Source organism: Amblyraja radiata, chromosome 5, assembly GCF_010909765.2.
Source record: "Amblyraja radiata isolate CabotCenter1 chromosome 5, sAmbRad1.1.pri, whole genome shotgun sequence".
Classification (NCBI taxonomy): domain Eukaryota; kingdom Metazoa; phylum Chordata; class Chondrichthyes; order Rajiformes; family Rajidae; genus Amblyraja; species Amblyraja radiata.
Genome location: NC_045960.1, coordinates 60,101,484 through 60,116,292, shown reverse-complemented (window position 1 = coordinate 60,116,292; position 14,809 = coordinate 60,101,484). Strand labels below are relative to the sequence as shown.

The following is a 14,809-nucleotide window of genomic DNA, read 5'->3' as shown; positions in this document are numbered from 1 at the left end:
AATCAATTATTCCACTTTAACAGCTGGGTAAACTGGCAATGTCTAATGGTTTCTGAAAGAGGAAATATTTCATCACCTTTGGTAGCAATAATGATAATAGTTAAGTTGATTAGTCTGAATAGTTTGCATTGGTAGAGATGTTCATCTTTCTGTCAGAGTTGATCTTAGTATAATCGCACACTCGATTTAGGAATATTGGTGGGAAAATTCACTAATATTTATTCTTAGCAGATACAGAACACAGAACACAAACGGATAGGAGCAGATGTACACTCCACAAGCTTGCTTGATCTCAACTCCTCCACTATGCCAGATACTCATAAACCTCAATCCTCAAATCCTTCAAAATACTACCTACATCCAGTCCACAAGGCTCTGTGGTAGTGAATTCTAGATTCACTGCACTCAGTGAGAGGAAATAACTGTGCATCTATTCTAAATGACCAGCCACGCCTTTTCTACAACTGGTCATGTCTCCTTAGGGGCCTGTCCCAGTTGACGGTCATTTGCGCGTTATTTACGCAACATCATTTATGTGTCACGACGCACGCGTTGTGGCGCGTGGTGGCGTAGGCTGGGTCGCGCAAGGCGCCCCAGGATTTATGGATTCACAAAATCTTCGCGCGCCATCTGCGTGATGCGCAAATGACGCACAAGTGGGACAGGCCCTTTAGGATCTCATATGTTTATCATCTCATCAGGTATTGGGGGTTCAGTATTGATGTGGATAGAGAACTGACTGGCAGACAGGAAGCAAAGAGTAGGAGTAAACGGGTCCTTTTCACAATGGCAGGCATGGCAGATGCAGTATAATGTGGATAAATGTGAGGTTATCCACTTTGGTGGCAAAAACAGGAAAGTAGACTATTATCTGAATGGTGGCCGATTAGGAAAAGAGGAGATGCAACGAGACTTGGGTGTCATGGTACACCAGTCATTGAAAGTAGGCATGCAGGTGCAGCAGGCAGTGAAGAAAGTGAATGGTATGTTAGCAAAAGGATTTGAGTATAGGAGCAGGGAGGTTCTACTGCAGTTGCACAGGGTCTTGGTGAGACCACATCTGGAGTATTGCGTACAGTTTTGGTCTCCTAATCTGAGAAAATACATTCTTGCCATAGAGGGAGTACAGAGAAGGTTCACCAGACTGATTCCTGGGATGTCAGGACTTTCATATGACGAAAGACTGGATAGACTCGGCTTGTACTCGCTAGAATTTAGAAGATTGAGGGGAGATCTTATAGAAACTTACAAAATTCTTAAGGGGTTGGACAGGCTAGATGCAGGAAGATTGTTCCCGATGTTGGGGAAGTCCAGAACAAGGGGCCACAGTTTAAGGATAAGGGGAAATTTTTTAGGACCGAGATGAGAAAAACATTTTCACACAGAGAGTGGTGAATCACTGGAATTCTCTGCCAAAGAAGGTAGTTGAGGCCAGTTCATTGGCTATATTTAAGAGGGAGTTAGATGTGGCCCTTGTGGCTAAAGGGATCAGGGGGTATGGAGAGAAGGCAGGTACAGGATACTGAGTTGGATGATCAGACATGATCATATTGAATGGCGGTGCAGGCTCGAAGGGCCGAATGGTCTACTCCTGCACCTATTTTCTATGTTTCTATGTTTCAGTAAAATGACCCCAATCTTTTCAATTCCATTGACTCAAACCCATTTAGCCTTCTTGAAAGGTCAAACCGGTCATTCCTTGAAGTAGTTGACACAAAAATCTGGAGTAACTCAGCGGGCCAGACAGAATTTAGTTTAGTTTAGAGATACAGTGCAGAAACAGGCCCTCTGGCCCACCGAGTCCACACTGACCAGCGATCCCCGCACATTAACACTATCGTACAAATACTAGGACAATTTACATTTATACCAAGCCAATTAACCTACAAACCTGTAAAGGGTCTGTCCCACTTTCACGACCTAATTCACGACCTTTTTTACTCGTGCACATTTTTCATCAAGCTATAAAAACGCCCTGACCTACTTGATGCCACGAGTACCTATGACTAGCATCACGACCTACCTACAACCTTGTGACGACCATGCTGCGAGTATGAGTCAAGGGCAAACTCGGCAGAGGTCGTGAATATGGGACAGGCCTCTCTGTCTTTGGAGGGTGGGAGGAAACCGAAGATCTCGGTGAAAACCCATGTGGTCATGGGAAGAACGTACAAAATCCGTACAACGTACAAAATACACACACTGAACTTATTTGATCATTTCTTATATTGTTTACAGTGTAATATGTTTACATATTATGTGCTGCTGTTGCAAGTAAGAGTTTCTTTGTTCTATCTAGGACATATGACAATAACACTCTTGACTCTTTTTAGTCCTTTACTTCTGGTTCCTGAATAAAATACCAGTCTGGTCTACTGCTAGCCTTTGCTATGTTATATGTAGTACTTCATATTTTAATATTATCATTGACTTCCTTTATCAACCATTGATGATCAACCATTGATGATCAACCATTGATGATTTCTGTCTTTCATGGAATTCCTCCTAATTGTTGGAATAAATTTCTGCTGTGCATTATTAACGAGTTGTTCAAATATTTGACACTGCTCATTTACTGACAGCTTATTTATTTACCCTATCCATCTAGACATTTCCACCTTCATACCGTTGTTAGTGCCTTTTGTTTTAAGTTGAAAACATTTTTTTTGACCCAAGATGTTTGCCCTCAAATTGTTTCTGGAATTTTTCCTGGCGGACACAGGGGATGAAGCGTGGTGGTTGTATATTTGGAGCCAGGATCTGGAGTGTGGATGAGTGTGGAGTCGGAGTCAGGGTACGGAGTGTGGTTGGTGAATAGTCAGAGTTGGGGTTAGGATAGTAGGCGGATATGTAGCCAGAGCTTAGTGCAGTGTGTCGGCTGGGTGTACAGGCAGAGCTGGGATCTGGAATGCCTATATGTTTTAGCCTGCTGTGACCATTCCACCTCCTCCACCCTACATGTTATTATTTATACTATTCCCAGTCTGCAATTCGTTAAAGTCAAGGCTAATTCAGCAAATCAGAACATTGATACTAGAGAGATATGTTAAATATTTTATATACTATGTAGATAGAATGTATATTTTGTACAATAATAAATAACATGGAATAATTTATTATTTATAAATAATAAAATGGAAAATCTACCATACAGTTTTCATCTAGCAATTAGCTTTAGGGAACTTTAACTCTGTTTGAATAGGATACATTGCCTAACTTCTGCAAAGAACAGACAATTAAACCCCAAAGGCAAGATGAGTTCTAGAAGCACACGCCTGTATTACTCAGAGCATGACTGAAAGACCAAGAAATGCCATACTCTTCAGAACTGAACATCATCCCTCAGCTCATTCTCTCTGCCAGAACACAAAAAGTGACATCAGAAAAATTGATTTAATTCGGTGAATCTGGTGGGTGACGTTACGGGTCTGCAGAAGTGTCTTGATCCGAAAAGTCACCCATTCCTTCTCTCCAGAGATACTGCCTATCCCGCTGAGTTACTCCAGCGTTTTGTGTCTCTCTTCTATATATGTAAAGACATCGACTGATGAGAAAGTGAATCCACACATCCATCCAAATCATGCTAATCCCTTACATTACACCACAATCATTGTCTACTCAATTAAAAATTCCATTTCAAGTTTTAATTAAACTTGATACACAAACTACATCACAAATTCTAAAATTGACTTTCAGTAATTACATATTTCCACATCTGTTTCACAGTTGATGCACATTTTGAAGGTGGAGCTTTAAATTATTTTGAGAAAGCGAAGTTCAATATTCCTTATTCCACAACTAATCCTTAGACAATCGTCTGAAACTACAATGAACATATGAATTTCAAATTGCATTATTTGAGTCAGTTATCCCTAAATCTTTTCTTTATATTGTTACTTCAAAAATGCTCTGATAAGTCAATATAAATATAATACTAGTCAACAACCAGACTCCTGAAGGGAATGGGAATTCGAGGACAGGCCTTCCGGCAAGCCGTCAGGTCGCTGTCAGAGGCTGCCGAGCGAAGCAGCAACTGGCTGTGGCTGAAGAGGAACTCCAACTGGGCTGCAAAATGACCAGCAAGAGGAGTAAAACAGTGGGGAGTGCAGCTGGGATGCCAGGAGTTGCTGTTGAGCCCCCTGGAGGTGTCGTGGGCCTATCTATGAAACACCAAGGAAGGAGGGTGCCTATCTGATGACCCCAATGAAGTCTTTACCCCTACCCCCACTCAAGATATTAAGAAGATGCCAATTATAGTAGGGATTGTAATATCAAGTCCTATAAGCTCAACATACATTTTTATTAATATGTTCTGTACAACGCAGCATCATGGTTTGGTGAACATCAGTTCTGCCTTCAGAGAAAATGATACAAATAACTTACAGAAATGCAGAACAAAACAAATCACTGGATGAACTCCTCAGCAGATTGAGCAGCATCTGTGTGACAGTGTCTGGGACACTGACTCACAGAACGTTGACAATTACTTTCCCCGCCATAGATGCTGTTCAACCTACTGAGTTTATCCAGCAATTTCCAGCATCTGCAGTCACTTGGATCTCCAGCTTTCCACAAATCTTATGAAGCCAAGAATCCAATGAAAATGTAGAATGAAAGGAAATGAGTATTCGTTAAAATAATTAGTGGTGGATAAATTAATGCCTTTGAAATCCATTAAATCCCCAAGGCCTGATCATTTACATCCCAAAGTACTAAAGTCATGGAAATGTCATATTCTGGAACAAAATAGATAATATAATAATTCCTGTAGCTTTGCTTAGTGGCAACTGTAACCCCTTATTTAACAAAAGAGGGAGTGAATAAACAAGAAATTACAGAACAGTTAATCTCACTTAAGTGGAAAAAAAGGCTAAAGCTATTACAAAGGATGAGGTAACGGAGTAGTGTGAAGGTACACAAAAATGCTGGAGAAACTCAGCGGGTGCAGCAGCATCTATGGAGCGAAGGAAATAGGCGACGTTTCGGGCCGAAACCCTTCTTCAGACTGATGGGGGGTGGGGGGGAGAAGGAAGGAAAAAGGGAGGAGGAGGAACCCGAGGGCGGGGGGATGGGAGGAGACAGCTCGAGGGTTAAGGAAGGGGAGGAGACAGCAAGGGCTAGCAAAACTGGGAGAATTCAACGTTCATGCCATCCGGACGCAAGCAACCCAGGCGGAATATGAGGTGCTGTTCCTCCAATTTCCGGTGTTGCTCACTCTGGCAATGGAGGAGACCCAGGACAGAGAGGTCGGATTGGGAATGGGAGGGGGAGTTGAAGTGCTGAGCCACCGGGAGTTCAGGTAGGTTATTGCGGACTGAGCGGAGGTGTTCGGCGAAACGATCGCCCAACCTCCGCTTAGTCTCCCCGATGTAAATCAGCTGACTGGGTTGCTTGCGTCCGGATGGCATGAACGTTGAATTCTCCCAGTTTTGCTAGCCCTTGCTGTCTCCTCCCCTTCCTTAACCCTCGAGCTGTCTCCTCCCATCCCCTCGCCCTCGGGCTCCTCCTCCTCCCTTTTTCCTTCCTTCTCCCCCCCACCCCCCATCAGTCTGAAGAAGGGTTTCGGCCCGAAACGTCGCCTATTTCCTTCGCTCCATAGATGCTGCTGCACCCGCTGAGTTTCTCCAGCATTTTTGTGTACCTTCGATCTTCCAGCATCTGCAGTTCCTTCTTGAACACAGAGTAGTGTGAATCTCTTTTGGATGGCAGTGGGAGAAGGGGCAGTTATCGGGATCAGATCTTGGCTGTCAGGTATTGGATCGGGTCCAAGTATAATATTTTGAATTTTGCAGCAACAATAAATACGGGATTATTAATTAGAGGATGCATGCAAAAAGGTTTCAAGGCAACTTAGATAGATTGAGTGATAGGGCAAAAACATTGCAGATGCAATTTAACACAAATAAATGTGAAGTGACTTCAAAAAGTGAAAATCAGAGAGGTGATACATAACTTAAAGGATGTTAGATTGGGAAATGGTAATGCATTCTTGGGTGTCCTTGTATACCTGTCACTCAGAGCAATTGTGTTGGTGCAGCAAACAGTTAAGAGAGCATAAGGTTTCATAGCAAGAGGATTTGACTACGCAAACTAGGATATTTTGGTGCAGTTATACAATTCTTTGGTGATATCGCACATGGAGAACAGTGTGATATTTTGGCTTGCTTTCTTATAGAAGGATATATACAGTGAAGATTCACCAGACCACTATTCAACTACACTCTTATTCAATAGAGCTTAGAAAAATGAGAGGGGTGATCTAATTGAAACTATCAAAATTCTGACTGGGCTGGCCAGACTGGCTGTGGTGTCAACGTTTCTTCTGGATGAGTGTCTACAGCAAGGAACCACAGTCTCCGGTTAGATGGCAAGAGATTTATGACAGATAAAATAAAATGTCTTCATTCAGAGGGAGGTGAACCTGTCAAATTTGCTATCATAAGGTGCTATAGAAGCCAAGTTGATGAATATTTTTTAAAGGAGACAGATAGATTTTTAGATACAAAGGGCATCAAGGGATATGGACCACTAGTGGGAATATGATATTGGAATAGATGATCATCTGAAATCTTATTGAATGGCAGAACAGATAAAAGGGCTGAATGGCCTGTTTTGCTCCAATATTCTGTGTCTCTATTAGAGTCCTATTTCATAAAACAAAAAATCCACTCACCTTTTTTCGCTTGCGAGTTTTTGCCTTGGAATTGCTGGAATCTTGGCCCATGCTTCCATTGCCCAGATTTCCTGAATATGCTTTAGACACATGTGGCACTGTTGATGCCGGGGTAGTCGGAGTGGATGGAGGTGTATTTTCAGGGGAATCAAGATTGCTCTTCAAGTTGACAGATTGAACATGAAGTTGCATCTAAAAGGTTACAAAATAATTGTGTTGTGAGCCTGAAATCTTCAGCAATAAAGTTGTGTGCAGCAAAAGCCTAGGCAGCATTCAGTCACAAATGTTCAGCATTCATGCACAAACTGATAGACAAGTTGCATTTTAAATGCAAAAGCGCCACACACTTCTTGATTAGTACGGGTGTCAGAGGTTATGGGGAGAAGGCAGGAGAAGGGGGTTAGGAAGAAGAGATAGATCAGCCATGATTGAATGGCATAGACTTGATGCTCCTATGACACTGACAATCTCCAACAACTTATCCTTGTTATGCAACGGTATTAATATCGCCAAATACCTCATCATTAACATCCTGAGCGTCATCAATGACAAAAATTTAAAGTAGATGACAATATAATATTTTGGCAACAAGAACAGGTCAAAGGCTGGGAATCTAATGGCAAGCAATGTACTTCTTGAAGCCCCAGTTGTATCTATAAAGCACAAGGGGCACATGAGGAGTGTAAAGGGCCTGTCCCACTTGGGCGTCATTTGCGCGTCATTTACACAACAGACCGGTAGTGACTGTCGCGCAAAAATCGTCCAGCAGTACGACAGTCGCGCGGCAAGTGCTCTTGAGGGCCCTGCTTCTTTTGTGAGCCATTTGCGATGTCGTTCGTACTTAGTCCGATCTCCGTGGTAAGGATTTACCCAGTGAAAAATTTTCAAAACTACGCGCGCTTTATACCCGGGTGGTCATGTAGTGCGGCGCACCAACGGCGTATGGGCGGCGTATGGTTACATACATTGACGCACGGCGATGCATAATAAATTAGCATAGGCAATGTTCATGCATCACCATGCGTCACCACACGCTACACGTTCGCTGTCAGTACGTCAGCGTACGCCATCAGTACATCAGCGTGCGCAAGGGATACACCACGCAGGTGGCTACGAGGATTTTGAGCATTGCAAAATCCTGGGGCGCTGCACATTACCACGCTTCACTGCATACACCACCACTCATCACCAAGCGCCATGCGTGCGTCACGACGCGCCAACCAATTTTTAGGATGTCGCGTAAATGGCGTGCTAATGACGCCCAAGTGGGACAGGCCCTTAACTTGTCTGAATTTGGACAGGCACAAAATGCTGGAATAACTCAGCGGGACAGGCAGCATCTCTGGAGAGAAGGAATGGGTGACGTTTCGAGTCGAGACCTTTCTTCAGACTGAATTTGTGCAGTTTCGGAAAGCTTAAATAAAGCCAACAATTTTGAGGACAAAATGTAGAAACAAAGAACTACAGATGCTGTTTAATACACACAAAAAGACCCAAATTGCTCGAGTAACTTAGCGGGTCAGGTAACATCCCTGGAGAACATGAGAAGTGACGTTTCGGGTCAAGGCCCTTCTTCAGACTGCTGACTTCAGACAGAGATGCTGCCTGACCTACTGAGTTGCTCCAGCACCTTGTACCCTTTGGTGTGATTTCCAGGACAAAGCAACCTGTTTAATTAGCATCTATGAAACACCCTAAACACTACCATCCTCCACCACAGGTGCACAATAGTCACCTATGTGTATAGTCGGCAAAATTATTTGTAGATTCTCATCAGGCTACTCCTTTTGCAATATTAAAACAGAGGACAAGGGCTTCACGTAATCAGAAACACTACCACCTGCAGGCTCAACTCCAAACCGTAAACTATCCTGACTTACAAATAAGAGTATAATTGTCAAGCAAGAAGAGTCAAGAGTGGTTGATGTCATATGTCCCAGATAGAACAATGAAATTCTTACTTGCTGCAGCACAACAGAATATGTAAACATAGTACACTGTAAACAATATAATAAACGAGAGAAAAAAATGTATATATACATACTCACACATTCTATATATATATATATACACACACACACAGATATATACACACACACATACAAATATACATATATGCATACACACACACAAAAAGCATACAATAGTAGTACAATAATAATGTCTATCGTAGTTCAGAGCTTATTTGAGGTTGTAGTGTATAATAGCCTGATGACTATAATAGCCATTCTTCTTCTTCCAAAGTCCACAATCAGTTCATTGGCTTTGCTGATATTGAGAGCAAGGTTGTTGCGTTGGCACTATTTGGTCAATCGGTCAATCTCACTTCTATACTCTGACTCATCACCAATTCGTCTGGCTACACAGTCATAATGAGTATAGAGCGAGTAGAGCAGTGGGCCGAGCAAACAGCCTTGAGGTGCTCCCGTACTGATTATTAATAAGGAAGAGGTATTTCTGCCAATTCGAACAGACTGTGGATGAGGACGTCAAGGATCCAATTCAATTAATCACAATAATACTTTATTAGCCAGGTATGTTTTGCAACATATGAGGAATTTCATTTGCCAAGTCAGTCATACAAATAAAAAGCAACAGAACACACAAAACACATTTTAACATAAACATCCATCACAGTGACTCCTCCACATTCTTCACTGTGATGGAAGGCGAAAAAAAGTTCAAATATCTTCCCTTAGCCTCGAGCCCACCGTTGACGAGACGATCTTGACTCCCGTAGCCGGATGCAGGCCCTTCGCGTCGAGATGATCAGCTCCTGCATCGGGCGATGTCAACTCCCCTGCGCCGGACGAACCGCGCATCAGGGCTGGTCGAACGTTCCGCGACGTTGGAGCTCCCGACATCCACGGCCTCTCTCTCAAGACTGCGAGCTCTCGATGTAAAGTCCGGAGGCAAGGGATCGACTCCGATGCAAGTCCATGCCCCGCGGTGGGTCCCAAGGTCAGTCCGAGGAGGCCTCCAGCTCTATCGATGGTAGGCCGCAGAGCGACCGGAGATTGCGATCCAAAAATTTTGCATCTCCAGCAAGGTAAGAAACTGAAAAAAAAAGTTTCCCCCTTCCCCTCCCCCCACATAAAACAAATCGGAAAACATGTACACTGACTTTTAACACAAACTAAAAATAAAAAAATAAAACAGACTGTTGGCGGGGCTGCCAATCGTTCGGCGCCCCTGGTGGTCATGCAGAGGGATGTGCAGAGACCCAGTTCCGTCAGGACCAGGCGCTTTCTGAGGGTTCACCCCTCTGAAGGATTTTCTGACGTCGACCTCTGATCGTGACCGAAATACCATCACAGCGAATGGGGGCTCGAGAAAGCACATCAGTGTTCTCCCTATCAAAGCGTACGTAAAACGCATTGAGCTGGTCAGGGAGTGATGTTTCGCTGACATGTGTGCTGCCTCCTGATTTCGCCTTGTAGGAGGTGATTGCATTCATGTCCCGCCACACCCCGCTCTCCCGCTCTCCCGCCACACCCCGCTCTCCCGTCACACCCAGCTCTCCCGCCACACCCCGCTCTCCCGCTCTCTCGCCACACCCTGCTCTCCCATCACACCCCGCTCTCCCTTCACACCCAGCTCTCCCGCCACACCCCGCTCTCCCGTCACACCCCGCTCTCCCGCCACACCCCGCTCTCCCGTCACACCCCGCTCTCCCGTCACACCCAGCTCTCCCGCCACACCCCGCTCTCCCGCCACACCCCGCTCTCCCGCCACACCCCGTTCTCCCGTCACACCCAGCTCTCCCGCCACACCCCGCTCTCCCGCCACACCCCGCTCTCCCGTCACACCCAGCTCTCCCGCCACACCCCGCTCTCCCGCCACACCCCGCTCTCCCGCCACACCCCGCTCCCTCCACACCCCGCTCTCCCACCACACCCCGCTCTCCCGCCACACCCCGCAATCCCTCCACACCCCGCTCTCCCGCCACCTGGCACCCCCGTTCGCTTTTTTCCCCTTCAAATGACCTTTGACAAATCTCATGATTCGTTGCGTTTTTCAGAATACCAAACTTGCTTATTATAACGTCCCTTGTGGTATCCGACTGCAACAAGCAGGAATATGCAGTTTTGGGCCACAATCAAAATTGGAGCAAACACAATTGCACCATAACACAGCTAAAAAGAGATAAATGAAAGTTTAGTTTCTCCATGGGAGAGTATCTAGATGGTAAATTCCCTTCCACTTAAGAGAGAGAGACTGGGTTGGTTAGAAGTACCTACCTCAGGCAATAGAGTGTTGTGTTGCGCAAATGTCCCAGACCTGATGTTATTAAATGGGTCCCCAGTTTTAGCGGCCATATCTTGCTTCACTAAAAGGGCTAGGTCCACCAGCTTAAAAATAATATATCGAAAAGAGCAAATTATGGGATTTTAATAGAAATGTTAACTTAGCATCACATGAATCACCTAACCAAACAATCTTGCCAATCTCATGAGTTTAGCAATAATTTTTATGTGCTTCAGATTTTTTGCTGTTAACAGCATAACAGGCTATAATCATGGAAATGCACAGACACTGGACCTACCATAACCCATACCCTCTAATGCATAAAATACATTAAAAAGTTAAACCTTTCCAACCACTCCAAGCATAATTTGGACAGATTGCTGCAGTGACATTCTTCTTCTTGCGCGCCCCCCCCCCCCCACTCCTAATTAGCAACATACAGATTTCAATGATAATGGACCAACAAAATTATTTTCACACCTGACCATTAAAATGCATGACCTCAGAGTTATTAAATCATCACCACAGCCACCGCACATACCAGACCTAATACAGAGATGATAAAATGCAGAGACGATACTACAAAAACTACACTTAAAATTTATTTCAGCTACTATTATAAAATTATTAAATTGCACATTACCTGTGCCACTGTTTCATAAGCTAAGTATGCCATGATCTCCAAAGCAATTGGGTTAGGCTTGACCTCCATGCTGCTGCAGTCTAACCAGTCTTTAAACTTGCTTGACTTCTTGGCTGTTGATTGCAAGAAAAATAAGTTGAATATTAATTTATGTGGGAAGAAAAACATTACTCCTTATTTTCTAGCAGCATACACATAAAGCATGCTCTTAGCATGGTTGTTTATGGTGCCACAACATCAGCGATGTCAGCCTACCATGAAATGACTATATGGATGAAAATGTACTTGATATGATTAGTACATTTGCAGAAATAGGTGATGTCATAGATGGTTATCACAATTTACAGCAGGATCTTGTTCAGGTGGGCAAGTTGATCAAGGAATGACAAATGGAATTTAATTCCGAAAATGGGAGGTGTTGAATTTTGAGACGTCAAATCACTGAATGGTAGGAACAAGGTGCTGGTGCATCTCAGCGGGTCAGGCAGCATCCATGGAGTAATGGAACAGGTGACGTTTCGAATCATTACCCTTTTTTAGACTGAAAGTAGAAGGCGGGGGGGGATCTGGAGGTAGTAGTTCACCCCTTCCATTTTCAGCATGAAGAAGGGTTCCGACCCAATACGCCACCTGATCTTTTTCCAGAGATGCTGCCTGATCCGCTGAAGTTGTTCCAGCACTTTGTATCTTCAGTAAAAAACTAGCATCTTCAGTTCCTTCCTATGCTGAATGGTAGGGCCCTGAGCAGTGTTGCAGAGAAGAGGGATCTAGGAGTACGTTCATAATTCCACAAAACTTCCCCAAACATTGAAGAAGGCTTTTGACTCGCTTGCCATCAGTCAGGGAATTGAGCGTAGAAATTGGGACGTAATGCTACAGTTATACAAGACTTGATTAGGTTACACTTGAAGTATTGTGTGCAGTTTTGGTAACTTAGCTGTAGGAAAGATGCCATTAAGATGGAAAGTGTGCAGGATTTATGAGGAACTAGGAGTACAAGTACATAGTTCACCAAAAGTGGCATTGGATATAGTTTCCCAATAGTCGATTTGAGGGCCTGAATTAGAGGGAGAGGTTGGGCAGGTTAGGCCTTTATTCATTGAAGCACAGGAGGCTGAGGGGTGATTTTATAGAGGTGTATAAAATCATAAGTTCAAGTTCGTTCACATTTATTGCCACATGCACCAATTACGGTACAGTGAAATTTGACCTACCATGCAGCCACACAAACAAAAGAGAACAATACACAATAGAATATAACATGAACATCCACCACAGTGGAATCAACATTCTTCACTGTGGTGGAAGGCAATAACTTTGTCAGTCCTCCTCCTTTGTTCATCCGTGGTCCGGGCCATGAACCATCCGGAGTCGCCGCTACCGATGGCCCGATGTACAGGCCCTCTTGTTGGGATGCTCGAAACTCAGATGTCGGGACAGACGGACACTCCGCGGCTTGGAGGTCCCGAATCGGCCGCTTCCTACTGGAGACCGGGGCTTCACGATGTTATAGGCCGAAGGCCGACGGTCGGAGCATTTAAAGTCCACACCGCGCCCGCGGCTAGATGCTCTGCAGACCGCGGCTTAGCAATGTTATAGGCCACAGGCTGGCGGTTGGTGCTCTTAAAGTCCATGCTGCGCCCGTGGCTAGAAGCTCCGCAAACCACGGCTTCAGAATGTTATAGGCCGCAGGCCGGCGGTCGGAGCTCTTAGAGTCCACGCTGCGCCCGCGGCTAGAAGCTCCGCAGACCGCGGCTTCAGGATGTCGTAGGCCGTAGGCCAGCGATCGGAGCACTTCTTCTAGCGACCCCTGACAAGGGTTCACCCGGCTCCGCGATGGAAAGTCCGCGCTGCGCCCGCTGCTGAAGCTCTGGACCCGACTCCGGGAAAGGCCGCACCAATCCAAGTTGTTATGCCGTAAGGGAGGGTGAAATACAACTAGGAGAATAGTCGCATTCCACCGAGGTAAGTGACTAAAAAACATTCCGCCAATTCCAGGCCCCATCCCCCAATACTAAAACACACTTTTAGACATACTAAAAACAAAAAAAATGTGGAAAGGACGAACAGCTGCAGGCGAGGCTGCTGGCACGCGGCGCCACCCGTCGATCTTGAGCAGGTTCGGCCTTTATTTGCATGAGGCAAATAGAATGAATGCAGAGTCTTTTTGCCAGGGTAGGGGAATTAATAACGAGACGGCATAAGTTTAAGATGAGAGGAAAGATTTGATAGGAACCCGCGGGGGACATTTTTGACACAGAATTTGGTGGGTATAAAATGAGTGTCCAAAGGAAGTTGATGGACACAAAAAGCAGGAGCAACTCAGCAGTTCAGACAGCATCTCTGGTGAAAAGGAAAAGGTGATGTTTCAGGTCAAGACTCTTCTTCAGTTACTCCAGATTTTGGTGTCCATCTTCGATTTAAACCTGCATCTGTAGTTCCTTCCTACACTTCCAGAGGAAGTAGTTGAGGGAGATACAATAACAACATTTAAAATATGATATGGACCAAACATGATCAAATGGGTCATAGAAACATAGAAACATAGAAAGTAGGTGCGAGAGTAGACCACCAGGTCCGTCGAGCCCGCACCGCCATTCGCTCATGGCTGAACACTAAACAGACACACTTACCCACAAACAGTAGACACAAGACACAGAACACAAGACACTACCCTCCCCTTTATACCGCTATCACCCCTCTCCACCCCAAGAACCGCGTGATCTCCTGGGGGAGGCAAAAAAACGGATAAAAACCCAGGTCCAATTCGGGAATAAAATCCGGGAAATTCCTCTCCGACCCCAATCCAGGCGATCGACACTTGTCCAGGAGATCACTCAGGTCTTACTATACTAACCATACCTAGGTCCATATCCCTGCCCTCTCCCCGTAGCCCCTTATCCCCTTGGCAGCTAAAAAACCATCTATTTTAGACTTAAATATATTTAACGTTTCTGCTTCCACTGCTCCCTGGGGCAGTGAATTCCATAAATTAACCACCCTCTGGGTGAAGAAGTTCTTCCTCATCTCAGTTTTAAAAGAGCCCCCCCTTATTCTGCAACTATGTCCCCTAGTTCTAGTTTCCCCGATCATTGGGAACATCCTCGGTGCATCCACCCGATCAAGGCCCCTCACGATCTTATATGTTTCAATGAGATCGCCTCTCATTCTTCTAAACTCCAAAGAGTAGAGTTCCAGCCTACTTAACCTTTCCTCATATGTCAATCCCCTCATTGCAGGAATTA

At 44.8% G+C, this 14,809-nt stretch overlaps 1 protein-coding gene across 2 annotated transcripts in view; it reads right to left on the bottom strand.

The window, feature by feature from the left end:
• The window catches only part of supt3h (SPT3 homolog, SAGA and STAGA complex component), a 380,516-nt gene that overhangs the window by 67,025 nt on the left and 298,682 nt on the right, over nt 1-14,809 (bottom strand). For both annotated transcript variants that reach the window (XM_033021335.1, XM_033021336.1), the window contains exons 8-10: nt 11,565-11,677; nt 10,915-11,025; nt 6,674-6,865 (exon numbers count right to left, since the gene is read on the bottom strand). In XM_033021335.1, the coding sequence (XP_032877226.1) occupies nt 6,674-6,865; nt 10,915-11,025; nt 11,565-11,677 (416 nt within the window). The remainder of the gene's footprint in view (nt 1-6,673; nt 6,866-10,914; nt 11,026-11,564; nt 11,678-14,809) is intronic.